The 14,866-nt window shown below is 34.5% G+C and overlaps 1 protein-coding gene across 1 annotated transcript in view; it reads left to right on the plus strand.

Moving 5' to 3' along the window:
• Positions 1-14,866, plus strand: part of LOC137423131 (cathepsin D-like) — a 56,125-nt gene that overhangs the window by 26,821 nt on the left and 14,438 nt on the right. The window contains 2 exon segments of the mRNA XM_078774666.1: positions 2,749-2,867; positions 3,051-3,250. Of these exon segments, the coding sequence (XP_078630792.1) occupies positions 2,749-2,867; positions 3,051-3,250 (319 nt within the window).

The raw sequence follows: 14,866 nt of genomic DNA on the forward strand, positions 1-14,866 counted from the left end.
TCTGTTTATATCGGCACACTTCATTTAATCCTCTGTCCGCTGAAATCGTAATCCCTTCTCCGCTGCTTACTCAGTCGCCTCACTGGCACCAGCTCGCTCCCCTCCTGCTGCGAGTTCCATTTACCAAACAATAGGGGGGTGCTCCAGCCTGGGGCTGTGACCAGGTGGACAAGAGATTACCATGTTCGTGCACATTCCTGACTTTCATTTACGAAATCGTCTATCTGCTTCGTTACCAGCCCTAATCAATGACTTACCATTCCCAATCAATGAGTTACATTTCCACAGGGGTAAAGCTCAAGATATCTATTCGGCTTTACCGATTGACCAATGTGCAGGTTTTGAGAAAGTGAAGAAAGCCATTCTCAAAGCCTATAAATTGGTCCCTGAAGGTTACCGACAAAAATTCAGGAATAACCAGGAAGAGGGAGAGTGAGACCCATGTGGAGTTTGCCAGAATAAAGGAAACCATGTTTGATAGGTGGTGTGACTCGAAGGAGATTGAGAAAGACTTCAACCTGTTGCGACAATTGATCTTGGTGGAGGAATTCAAACAGTGTGTCCATGTGGACATTATAGTACATCTGGATGAAAGGAAAGTACCAGAGTTGTATGAGGCAGCAACCGTGGCAGATGACTATGCTTTGACACACAGGATGGGGTTCCACAAACCTAACTTCCCGCCTAGAGGTAGTCAGGGGAGTCATGGTAAATCAGGTTCGGAGAACGAATATTCATAGGGGCGCCCTAGAGATGACTATGAGGACAAATCTGATTCCGCGATATTTAGGGATCAGAAGACTGCAGTTCCAAGACATACTTATCTTCTGATGGTACCATCATAGGAATGATATATTGGTTGTACAATTGATTAATATTGTTATTGTACTGTTATTCTTGTGTGACCTTAATACAATACTTGTTTGTTGGTAACAATTGGTGTGGTTTCACCATTGATCTTTGACATACAGAATAACACATCTTTCTGCCGTGACTCCTCTCGGGGCTCGGAGGTACACCATGACCGGGGTTTGGGGAGGAGCACGTAACAAAATAAAAATAAAAGTAAATAAGTAAATAAAATAAGTAAGTAAAAAAATAAAATAAGTTTCTCTTGAATAATTACTGAGGTTGTGGGCATTATTTACGAAGAGACCATATCGACGAATGCATGTCATGCTGGATTTCATTGGTTGGAGTAAGATCGGACTGCAGTGTCCATGCGCTGAAAATGCATCACATGATTTGCGAAAGCGTGATACAGGTAGACATTCCCCCTGCAGTGCTGTGTAATGGTGTTGCGTAAAATGTTCTACCAAAGGAGCCTCTTGCTGGCCTACAGTGGAATTTTCAGTTAAAAATTTTAGTAGTTTTTATTGGAGATGACTGCCAAGGGTTATGCCAATCCATACGCAAACAAATAGGAATCCTCCGTGAAAGCCTGTTTATCCATTCAGACCAGCACCCATCTAACAGTTGGTCTCCTGCATGGGGGGAAGGTGGCCTTCTCTGAAAACCCCATGGAATCCATGACCCCCAACGCCGCCTCTGGATATAGGCTATAAACCTTCACTACTGGACATGCCCTCACTAATTTTGTCCTTTGATTTATTTGGAAAGTAATTTGCTCTGGTCTTGGTGATTAATGGGTGAATCCATTGTTGCTCCATTTGGTGTTGATGTTAACATGGAATTTGACCCTTGAGTGTCCTCCAGCCAATAGCTTGTCTCCCAAATGTGCTTTGGGATTCTAGGATCCTGAGTTGGAATCCCGATTTATTGTTGAGTTAACGCCAGGGGGTACTAGCAAATTGAGGCAAATTGAGTACTAGCTCAGTGGTAATTGGGGCACTGCATCAGCGGAACAAACACGCTTCTAGAGAAATGATGCAACCAGCATCCACAGGCTGCATACGAAACAACCCCCACTCCTGTATACCTAAATCTAAAATATAACTTGTGGTTTTGCCCTTTCTACTGTTTCAGGGAGGTTATTCGATGCATTTCCTGAGTGAAAGACCCCGCTGCTTTAATTGCAACAGTACCAAGGCAGGGGTCTTGAGTAATATCTGCATTTTACCCGTTAACTTTATTTTTCTTACTAAAATTTGCCTTACCTGTACATAATATATGGATGATTCTTGTTCACACTTTGCATCCTTCTGAATGCAGATGCTGCCCTCTTGCGGTGATTGCGACCATCAGTACATGCGTTAAAATGAGTTAATATATCACAATCTTGATGGTACCTCAATTTCGAAGAACTAATTTATTTATTTTTTCCCAAAATTAATTGTAAATTTTGTCCACAAATATTAAATGATTGACATCTGATTCATCTTTCAAACTGAATTGGAAATTTGAAGCCTCCTTTGAGGTGAAACGAGCCTTTCCTAACCACTGCGCAAAACTGTTGTGGTAACTTTTTTGTTCCTCTCCTTGAGCCTCAACCATGCAAAATTGAAAGGATTTAGATGTCAATATGAAGAATTTATTTTCATAATTTAACAAATTGAAGAATATACTCGATGAAAAGTAGGTCGAAAGGATGTAATTAAGGGTATATGGGGTCCAGCTCGTTCTAGACACCAAAATGCAATACCCTCTCGAGGGCAGCAAAATCCATGCTGAGGTAGCAACTGCATTGGACAGTGCATGATGTAGCAAGTGTTACGAACAATAACATGGCTAACAAATGTTACTTGGGCTGATTGAAGGTTTTTTGATGGAATATTCTTTTTCTTTCAGCAAAACACAAGAGGTATGACTCTGCAAAGTCTCGCACTTACACTCAGGATGGCAGACCTTTTGAGATACATTATGGCACTGGAAGTCTTGAGGGCTTTATGAGCAAGGACGTTGTTACGGTATGTGGATCGTGGTTGGGGTTGGGCTCGTTATGTTAAAACTTGAATCTCCAATCTGTTTGTGGCATGGCCAGGAATCTACCTTGATGCCTCGTTCTTTATGCGACTTTGCACCATGTCAAAAGGATATTGATTCGAAGACTTTTCAGGGAGAACTTGATGGTTCCTGATTTCTCGCTGCAGATTGGGAATCTTAGTGTGGTTGGACAGAGGTTTGGTGAAGCTGTACAGCAACCTGGCATAACCTTCCTGCTGGCTTATTTTGATGGGATTGCAGGCCTTGCCTTCCCCTCTCTCGCTGTGGCAGGTGCTACACCACTTTTTGACAACATGATGGCGCAGGGTTTGCTTCCACGTCCTGTATTCTCCTTCTACCTGAACAGGTGTGAAATGCAGGCAGGCATTGCACATGTTTCTGATTATGTTGGCAATGTAGTTTGGACTCTTGTATCAATGTCAAAAATGCTGTTTAATGAAGGTGCACATGTTGTATTTTGAATGGCTTTGGGCACTTATTTCTCACATTTGAAAGCTCATTGTGACCAAGATATGAGGAGTTCAAGATGCTTAAATTCTTGCATACGTTCTTTATATACCATAAACTGACTTTATACAACCCTATACATTTGAGTGGTGGGGGTGGGGGGTGGATTTCTGGCAATTGGTGACCTTAGGACACGCGTTGTAGATGGGTGATTATACAAAAGGCAACGAGGTACACATTATCACATTCCATCTCTAGTGGTGCAAACCTTGCTAAAAATCACAATTGGTCTTGCCCCCATTGATTGATACTGACCAATTACATTGGCTTGTGGCCTATTTGGATCAATAAAAGCAAATACATTCAGTGCCTTGCTAGTGCAGCTTAATTAACTGGTGACCATTACTTTAGAAGCATAATCATCTTCAAATATTTTCAGGTTTATTTATTTCCAGTTGGGTGTGCTTTCACATTGTGTTAGCAATAACAAACCATGCTTTGTCCGTAGGTAGTCATGGCCAAAAATATTGGCGCCCTTGCACTTTTTCAAATGCACCATTTCTTCCAGAAAATTTTGAAATGGAAAAAAATATTTAGGTACATGTCCATATGTATTTATTTGGTTTGCAGTGGAACAAAACAAAAAAAAAAATCTTTTTTTTAAAACAAAATCTTACCTTTTTCCACACAAATACTAAAATGGCTTGGACAATATTATTGGCACGTTTTAGAAATTGTTAGAAATAATTAGATTTCAAGCAGGAGATGCTCCTTTTGGAATCTAACCCACCCGTGGTGAGTTGCAGGTGCCTGCAATATAAAAATCACTCGACCAGTTTGAATGGAGAAAATAAGTTTTTCTGCTGTTTTGTCACTATCACAATGAGCATGGAGGAAAAAAAAAACAAAAAAAAAACAATTGTCTGAGGAGGACACAAGATTGTAGCCAAGCATAGACAATGAAGGCTAAAAGTCCATCGCCAGAGACTGATGTTCCTGCGCCACCATACACAATATCAGGAAGTTTAAGGCCTATGGCACTGTAGCCAACCTCCCTGGACGTGGCCGCAAGAGAAAACCTGATCGAAGATTGCAGCGAAGGATTGTTTGAATGGTGGAGAAAGCACCTCAATCAACTGCCAAACAGATTCAAGCTGACCTTCAGACACAAGGTACGACAGTTTCAACTCGCACCATCTGTCGCCAACTCGATGAAAGGGGGTTCCATGGAAGGATCCCACTGCTGAAAGAGACATAAGCAAACCCGACTGGAGTTTGCCAAAACATATCTGAACAAGCCACAATCCTTCTGGGCGAATGTACTGTGGACAGATGAGACCAAATTAGCGCTTTTTGGTAAAACACATTTCAGTTTATGGAAAACAACAAAATGAAGCCTTCAAAGAAAAGAACACCTTTCCTTACAGATACAGTCAAACATGGAGGTGGTTCAGTGATGTTTTGGGGTTGCTGTGCTCCCTCTGGCACTGGGTGCCTTGAATGTGTGCATGGCATCAGGAGATTACGTAGACATTTTGGAGCGCAATGTTCAACCCAGTGTCAAAGCTGGGTCTCATGTTCATGGGTCTTGCAGCAGGACAATGACCCCAAAAACGCTGGACTGTTCTGAAGTGGCCAGCAATGAGTCCTGATCTAAATCCCATTGAACACCTGTGGGGAGATCTGAAAACAGCAGCTGGGAGAAGGAACCCTTCAAATCTGGGAGGACTGGAGCAGTTTTCACAAGAATATTGGGCCAAACTGCCAGTAGGGAGGTGTTGAAAGCTCATTCATGGCTATAGGAAGTGCTTGACTGCAGTTATTTTGTCCAAAGGTCGTGCTACCAAATATTAAGTCTCGGGTGTCAATAATTTTGTCAATGCCATTTATTTTTATTTTCTGAATTAAAAGGATATATCGAGTTCCAAATCAAAAACAAACGTTGTGTAATAACAGTGAAATAAGGAATTGTAGAGACTAAATGCTTGTGTATTTCAACTTTTTCGAGAAAATTTACTTATTTGAAAAAAGTGGAGGAGTGCCAATATTTTTGGCTATGACTATGTAGTAAATGGAAGCTGTACGATTATAGGCAAGCATCACCTTGCAGGTGAGAATCACTAACCTGCTGCTTGATATCAACTTAGATTTATTTTATGGGCATGTTTATGGTTTTACATAAATTTTCATTTAGATTTGACAGATATTTTTTAAAATTAAATAAATGATATATATATGAGTAGTGTATATATGTTGCTTCTGGGACATTCTCATTTTCCCATTGACTTACATGTTAATTTTTCCCCTCCCTCATTGCCCCTAAACACCTCTATTTCTCTCACCCTGTTCTTTACGAACCTTCTAACCTTTTGACATGTTATCCTTATTCATTAGACCACTTAAACAATGGTCCTTCTGTGTGAACCTGTGATCCTTCTGACCTTATGGACCTTTTAACCTTTTACTCTTAATATCATCTGGTGAATCATCTTTAGCCCACTCAAACAACGACCCTACAAATATTTGTTTATGCGTGGGAAATAATTTAATTCTCTTGCCACTCCCTTCACCATCTAATATATTAACAAAAAAGATGTTTGAGTTTGGTTCTTTATTAAGATATTTTAACTGAGCTAAGATAAAATGGTAAACCTCCCTCAATGTTCTTGTTTGAGCGCCTCCAGTGCCACATACCATTTTTAAATTAAAGTATATATTTTGCTGACAACCATCAAAGTTTTCCGTCCACTCAAAAATATTTCCATCTTTTTTACCCAATTCTCCGGTATTTAAATTAATTCTCTTATTTGTTTTGTAAATTTTTTTACCAGTTGTCTTTTCAATTATACCTCTTTGATATTTTTCACATTCGTTATGTTTACCATTTATATACCAAGGTTGATTACACCTCCACTCTTTAGTCTGGTTGGTACTTGGTTCTATCATTTATATAATAGTAAAAAGGCGGCGGTAGCCCGTTAAAATCCCTAACCCCCCTTTTTAACTTATCACTTATATACTTATATAACCATGAGGGAGACTATCAATTCCATTTTCTAAAATAAACCTCATCATCAAAAGCCCCCAATGCTTTCTTATTCACCTCTTCTGAATATAATTTATATTTATAACTTCTTATTCCATTAATCTTTCTAAACTCTTCTTTCTTTGTTGTTAAACAGTTATAATAATCCTTAAAGTTTATTGTTTCTTTATTGACATTTTTCTTTATGCCTTTTAACTTCTTATCAGTTTTTTCAACGTTATTCACAATGTATTTATAAGCATAAGCCTTAGACCTCAATCCCACAAATTCACTCATGACATTTCCTCCTAATTCATCCTTAAACTTTCCAATCACCTTTTTATTTTTAGAAGAGAACAACTCACTCTCTGGACTGTAATTACTAGTGTCATAGATATTAATGTCCTTTTTCATGTCTGAATAAACATCATCAGTGTTAATTTGCAAAATAAAACTATCTGTATCCATATAAAGTAGATGAACATCATTTTGATATTTCTTCCTCAAGTTATTATAAAAGTAATCATACATTAATGACTTTGATAAATCAAGAATTGATGTTCCAATATAAATAGGTTTGTCCATTTTAATACTCTCTTTAATCAAATGGATCGCACAAAATTCTCAGTAAAGACCCTCAGCTCTAGTAAAACTCGGTCTATTGATTAATTTTGATGCTTGTTTCCAAGATGTTGATAGTCTGATATTTTGTCTTTTTCTCACATTTTCCATGGTCTTACCAAAGACCGCATTATTCATCAATTTATAAAAGTCTTTCTCAAAATCTGTTTTTGACTCTGTTCTTCTTTGTGTATTAAAATCAATGTACCCCTTCAACCAATGACTTTGATTGAACTTTAGAACCCTATGGATCTTCTCTACTCTTAGACCTTTTGATAAATATTGTCGCAAATTTCTTTGGTGTAGAACATAATTTTTCTTGTTATATAATGTAGTAAGTAATTTTTCTGTTGATTCACCTATATTAAATGATTGTTGATAATCACTTAACCACTCCTTCTTTGGACTTTCCTTTTCACAAGCAAATGGGAGATCTTTGTGTAGGTTATGAAGTTCCTCTGGATATTTCAAATCGACCTCAAAATAATAACCAACCTTTGAATCATTCAATTCTTTTTGTGTAGAGATACATACATCTTGTAAAACCTTTTTGTAATCTTTTTCCTTTACCCATCTAAGTTTTCCATAAGGAAGAGCCTGAGACATTGCCCAGCCATACAGGTTGTTCGCATCATAATACATCAAGTAGGAGCTCTCTACCGATGGATTATAATTTGGAATGTACTTGTTATTTGCTTTAGCATATCTCTTTGAACAGACTTGTGAAATTCCTCCTCTCTTTGCCTTTTCAATCATCAAAAGCATATCAACATCGGTTATCAAATCCAAAGCTTGTTTTGTCATTTTTAACATCGCGCTCCAAGCCAATCCAGGAGCAGTGTAATAGTGAGCAGGATCCAATCCATATCCAGAATGACAGATTGTCCTGAAAGCCTCAAACACATCAGCCAACAAAAGCACATCAGTTTTGAGGTACAAATCGTGATACTCACCAAGATTCTTAATGTTATATTTTTTCCAAACATTTTGTGCGTGTACATAATCTTTATCAGATATATGACTATTATTTAATTTGTTATAGAAATTTTCTTTTAAAGGAAGTTGTGTTTCATTGAATCTCTCAAATGAGTCCATATAGTCATAGGGGTAAATTCCCTTTTGTGTTAGAAAATCTTTATCTAAAAAATACTCTGAAAGACATGGAAACTCTTTTAGATTTTGAACCAAGTTAGCCAATGGACTTGCCATGAATTTAAATGTATCAAGAAATCTGATATGAGTAATAGGAGATGTTTGAATTGTTTTTGTGAATGAAATGTATTTCTGATCCGTGTTTGGAATTGCTGAGATACTTCCAGAAGTCTTTGAGAGTTCCTTGATAAATAGATGTGTATCATAATGAGCGTTGTTATGAAGAAAGACAGGAATGAAAGAGGGGAGTTGATAATTAATATTACAACTTTGATGAGCCGGACCTCTATATTTACCAGTGAGATGACAATGGTCTCTAACCTTTAGACCTTTACCAATTTTCTCCTCACAAATATGACAGACATTGTTTTTTATAAATTCCCTTTTTTCTTTACTTGTTAAGGACATTGGTTTATTGGTTTCTCTCATTATCTTGGTTAATCGAACACAGTCTTTTTCTAGTCGTTTCACAAACTCCTCTGGGGTATTTGAGCCTCTATACATCTCTAACTTGTTATATTTATCACCAACGGATGATTTGATATAATAACAAAAACCACAAGGAGTATGTTTTTGATATTTATTTGTGTATGATTCTTTTGGATCTGGAGAAGCAGTATCAATTTTTTCTAAAATACTTTCAAAATCAGCATATATAACAAATGGATGTTTTATTGTTTTCTTTTCATCTTTGAATGTGATCTTTGAGTCTTTTTTAGGCATGTTGATTACCGTTGATTTATGTTCACCACAATAATTTGAATGTTTATCTAATCTTTCTTGTGTATGGAAGAAGTTAAGACAACGCATACAAATATATATTTTATTTGTTCTTTTACATACTTGTGGTTTTATTAATTTTGTAATATCTTTGATGTATGTATAATGTGAATTTTCGTCTGAATTAAAATATAGAAGATTAATATGAGTTTGTTTACAATTGTCAGAAAGCTTTAAAACCTGAATGTTGTTTGTTTCTGTTAGACCATAAACATTAACTGATAAATTATTCAACTTTTCAAATTTAGGAATATCATTTAAAGTCATCGGAAACTTTAGATCTTTCGTATTTAATGTATTCTCATATTTTTTATAATGAGATACTCTTTCATCATGAAAATGTGGAGGATGTAAGTGTGCTAGAATAGACCAGAGAAAACATTTATTGTCTTTATTTTTGATATTGATAACTGCTTTTCTATTTTTGATAACACTGGGTAAATCAATGTAAGAAGAAGCTTTTAGAGGATCTGATTTAAGAATATGAATGTCTATGTAAACAATTTTTCCTATATTGAATCCACTTCCTACGATTGAATTATCCACATCTTGCTCTTGTTTAATAAGTTCATCATAGACTCCTGATGTTTTAAAATCTTGATATGAAGATATAAAGTGTGGCTCAGTTCTCATGTATGGTGTATCTATAACTCCTTCGTCCTTTGTCATTTCTAATTTTACTCCCATATAAAATTTAAGTGGTTTCATTTATTTAAGTGTTTTTTCAATCAACGTTTGAACAGCAGGTTTAACTATTTCTACAGCATCAACTATAGACTCTGGTTCAGGAGGTTTGAAGTTAAAGACTCTTATTTTAATATGTCCTTTGAATGCACCATCAGAGTTTTTAATAGTAAACAATTTTGACAAGTGTTTGTTAGTTTTAAGATGGGCTTTAAACCCCTTCTTGAGGATGGTTGTTTTACAGACCTTACAATGTTTTGTTTTAGGTGGAAGAGGGGAAAGTTTGTTAAGAATGTTGTATGTATGTTTTGCGGTGAGAATATGTTGTTTATAATATTTTACTTCCTTCTCGCAAGTATCACAATAAACCATATTTATAGCGTGAGAAAACGTGGTGTTTTATATATATCACTGTGCTTAAAATAAAACACTTTTGAGCTTTACAGCTCCGTTTTATATATATCGCTGTGCTTAAAATAAAACACTTTTGAGCTTTACAGCTCCGTTTTGTATATATCGCTGTGCTTAAACTAAAACACTTTTTCACTCAGAATCATCGAAGTCATAACTATCACATGAATACTCAGAATCATACTCAGAGTCATCAATAAAGCTACTCTCATAACTATCATTTGAGCACAAACTATTAGTATCATAACTATCATCTGTGTTCAATGAAATACTATCACCATCGTCCGAGTTCAATGCAATACTATCATCACTATCGTCCGAGTTCAATGAAATAGTAAAATCTTCACTGCTGTAATGACTCATATTTAATTAGCAGAAAAAACCTTTCCATCTATACCAATATACTTTCTTTCATTAACGGATTCAATCTCTACATTTTTAATATCAAAAGTTATCTTTAAATAATCTCTAACTATCATAGAACGAAATGACATTTCACCAGAAATATTAACATCATTCATTTTACTTAGATCTACACCCTTTGGATTATTAAAGTAAATACAAATTTCTCCACGAGTGTTGTTGATGGTCTTATCATTCTTTTTCAAAGTATCGTGGTCAATCACTTTTTCAAGCTTTGAATAAATTGCCAGGAGTAGAGGAGAAACTTTTGTTAGATTTACTTTAATGGATGTCTTTCCAGGTATAGTTAGAGCTCTTCCTTTAAATGAAATAGAGGGGCTCATGTTATTTTCCATAACTGGTTTTACCCAAAAATTTCCATATTTATCTTTAATTTAACATCTTTGACATATTTTTCTATATCTTTCACCGAAGTAGAGATTGATTGAAATTTGTCTTTTGTGCTTTGAAACATTGTATTTATTAATGAATAAACTTGCGTTTAGTTAAAGTAAAAATTTACCATATAAATATGATAAGTTCTGAAGGATATTTAGAATTTCCAGACTCTCCATATGATAAATTAGAGAATTGTCCGGCTTGTGATAGAATAGGGCTTAATAATGAGGGTTCATATAAACAATGTATTTTCTGTGATTTAATTTTAATTAATGATAATAAAAAATATAAAAATATATATAACTCTTTTAAATTAGAACCAAAAATGAATTACTTTACAAGATTAATAATAGATGAATGTTAAGTATTGTGATGATAATACACCATTTCTTTCAAGGGAAGAGACTATTTGTATTGAGGAAATGTATAAGGGTTTAATGATATTTATTATTCAAAATAATTTTAATGGAAATGTTAATACAAGATACTATATAAATAAAATAATGAATTATTTTGAAATTAAACCCGAACTCAGGATAAAATATAGAGTTTCTAAAATAGCTCAAAAAAAGTTAGATGACTTGTTTTCCAAATATATAAATGAATGATTTTTTACCCGTTTGGGAAAATAAGATAAAATTTAATAACCATAAAAACATTCCAAATTCATTGAGATGTCTAATAGTTGGTTCAAGCGGATGTGGAAAAACCTGTTTACTTTTAAAGATGCTCCTTGGTCCTAATTTTTTAGATTATGATAATTTAATAATTTTTACAAAGTCTAGTTTTCAACCCGAGTATCAACTACTCTCACAGGGTTTTAATGCAGGTCTTAAAAAGGAAGACATTATCGGTTTATTTAAACTTCAAAACAAACTAAATGATTATAATATTGAAGATATAATACAATTATTTTGTGATACACAGAAATCAAAATCGAAACCAAAACCCATAACTTGTATTCTCAGTGATAATACAGATGATATACCTTCACCTCAAGATTTAGATAAATCAAAAAAGAACCTCGTCATCTTTGATGATTGTGTTAATGAGAGAAACCAAACAGTAATGGATAGCTACTATACAAGAGGGAGACATTCTTCTTGTAATTGTATATATCTTAGTCAATCATATTTTCAACTCCCTCGACGCTCAATAAGAAACAATGCCAATACTTTTATTTTATTTAAGTTAAATTCAATAGATGTAAATAATTTTTGGAGAGATAATTGCTCTACGTTATGTAGTAAAAAAGAATTTGAAAATTATATGAAACACACGATTGAAAAATATAAATATATTGTTGTGAAACAAGATGAGATATTAAAGGATGTATTTTTATTTTAAACATAATTACATATATAAATGATAACTATTATTATTAATCTTGTGGGTAAATCTGCTTCAGGAAAGAACTTTCATAAATCTAAACTCTTGAATAGTAAAAATGAAAAGATTGTAAGTTTTTTTTTAAAAACACCCTATGATTCGTTTTGTGAGTACTACAACCAGAGCAAAGCGACCAGGAGAAGTAGAAGGGAAAGATTATTACTACATTTCAATGGAGGAACATATGCGATTGAGGAACGAAGGTCAAATATTTGAGGAGGTCTCTCTTGGTTCTACAAAATATTCACATTGTAAGAGTGAGTTAAATAAAGTAAAATCTAATGGTCTTGGGATTTTAGAAACTAATCCTGAAGGAATGAGACAAATTATTAAACAATTGTGTGGTGATGGAGTTAAGATTTTATCATTCGGTTTTGATATCAATGAGGAGACAACGCAAACGTATGAAAAGCAGAGATACAAGTATTAGTGAAGAAGAAATAACAACTCGTATTAATACCAATAAAGAATTTGATGAAATATTTAAAGAAAAGGATTTATTTCAACACATTTACTATAATGACAAAGAAAAGGAAAATTTTCCCATTGACCTTTACAATTCATTAAATGATATTTTTCAATACTAAATGAATACCGAAGAAAGAGTAAGAAAGTTTAAAGAACATCAAGAGTTGGTTTCAAAAGTTGTAAAGCAACAGGAAGAGATAAAGAAGAAACGGAGACAGAAACTAACTGGTGAAGAAGCCTGTGAAAGAAAACAAGAGAAATTTTTTAAACCGCTTTTAAAAACTCAACACCCTACAGTTCCCATGGTAGAATTTACTCCGAAAAAACTTCAAATGCTCAAAGATTTTAGTCAGATAACAAAACAAGAACTTGGAAAATTAGAATATAATGATGAAGAATTATTTCAGAAACTTGAGGAGGTAAATCAACCCCCTAATTATGTAGTGGAAGCTCTTCAAAACAATGAATATTTGGCAGATTCAAAAACCAGAGCAGGTCTCATTCCAACAGAAGAACCAGCAGTGTTCCATCTTGTGAAAGAAAAGGTATTGATATTTAATGATGAATTGATGTTCTTGAGTTCTACTCAACCAAATGTTAAATTAACTCCAAGATTAATGTTTCTTCCAACAAACCCCGGATTCAGCGGTTCAAAATATTTTGAGGAACCACTTGATATGGAAAGAGAGGAAGATAGGGTATATATTGAGTTGCTAAATGCACTTGATTATAGAGTTTCTGTTGCTGGTAAAAGTAAGAAGAATGAGAAGGAGAAACATATTATTGATGCTTTAAGTAAGCTTGGTTCGGGTGTTAGTTTTCTTCCAAATGACCCATCACAATTAGTTAATAGGCTATTATTGTTGTTAGGTAGTAAGAAGGCTGGAAACAACAATTGTTTTAATGAATCCTCAGCCATTTTAGATCAGTTGATGAATATGAAAATAATTAATAAATGTCAATACAAAGATATTTTATTAGATATTAAATAAGATGAGAAGCACAATTCTTAGTTTTAATTTCACAACGAGCGATTACACAGCTTCATTCCCTTACCCACTACAACTTGACCCCCTTACCTCATATGAGGCATCTTTATTGTCGATGGAAACTTATAATACCTTGTTTAATATCACAGAGAAAAACAACAAGTTTAGTTATAATCCAGGAAGTGGATATAAAACTATAACCGTTTCACCTGGAGCTTACGAGATTTCTCAAATATCTTCAGAAGTCTCTCGCCTTATGAAAGAAAAAGGTGATGAACCAAAAAATATTGTAATAGATATTCAAAAACACACTTCAAAATCAACTATTAAACTTAAAAATAATTATAAAGTTGATTTCACGATTGAAAATTCGTTTAGAGAGCTATTGGGTTTCTCTTCAAAAAAGATTGAAAATAACGGGACGTTTTACAGTGATAATGTTATCCAAATATCCTCCGGTATAAATTCAGTATTAATTCATTGTGATTTGATTGATGGTGCTTATAACGATGGAATAAGAACAAATACAATATTTTCATTCAGTGCATACTCAACCCCGATTGGTTATAAATTTAATATGGAACCAAAAAATCTTGTCTATTTACCTGTGTCAGGAAAAACCATATACAGAGTAAATTTTAGGATAACTGACCAAGATAATCGTATGATATCCTTTAATGATGAAATTATATCCATCAGAATTCACCTACGTGAAGTTTTTCAATAAATAAATAATGGTTATTGTGAGAAAACACGAGTTGGGAAAATATAAAATAATTACAGGGGAGGGCATGTACCTTTCACCATACTATACAAGGTATGTGGGTAGAGGATACTATAAACCTAAGTAGTCTAGTAGGAAGACTAGGTCCCCCTGCACCCCCCGGAGATATACTTCTAATCAGTGTTTCTAGATTGTAAAAAATGTGTAGAAAATGACTAGCTATGGCCCCAAGCTGAAAAAATGTCCCACATACCATTTATATGCAAATTACTGCTGCCATTATCAAAAAAACGATTTTTGACATATCTCAGCCAATATTGCAGATAATTGAAAAATGAAGGTGTCTAGACCCATGTTTTGAAGGGCATAGATCATGATAGAACTATTCATAACATGATTACATGTGTCTATGGTATACTAGTATGCTAATTAGTGCTTTATTTACAAAATAATCACAGTTTTACGAAATAA

This window comes from Myxine glutinosa, chromosome 3, assembly GCF_964187855.1.
Source record: "Myxine glutinosa chromosome 3, kmMyxGlut1.1, whole genome shotgun sequence".
Taxonomy (NCBI): domain Eukaryota; kingdom Metazoa; phylum Chordata; class Myxini; order Myxiniformes; family Myxinidae; genus Myxine; species Myxine glutinosa.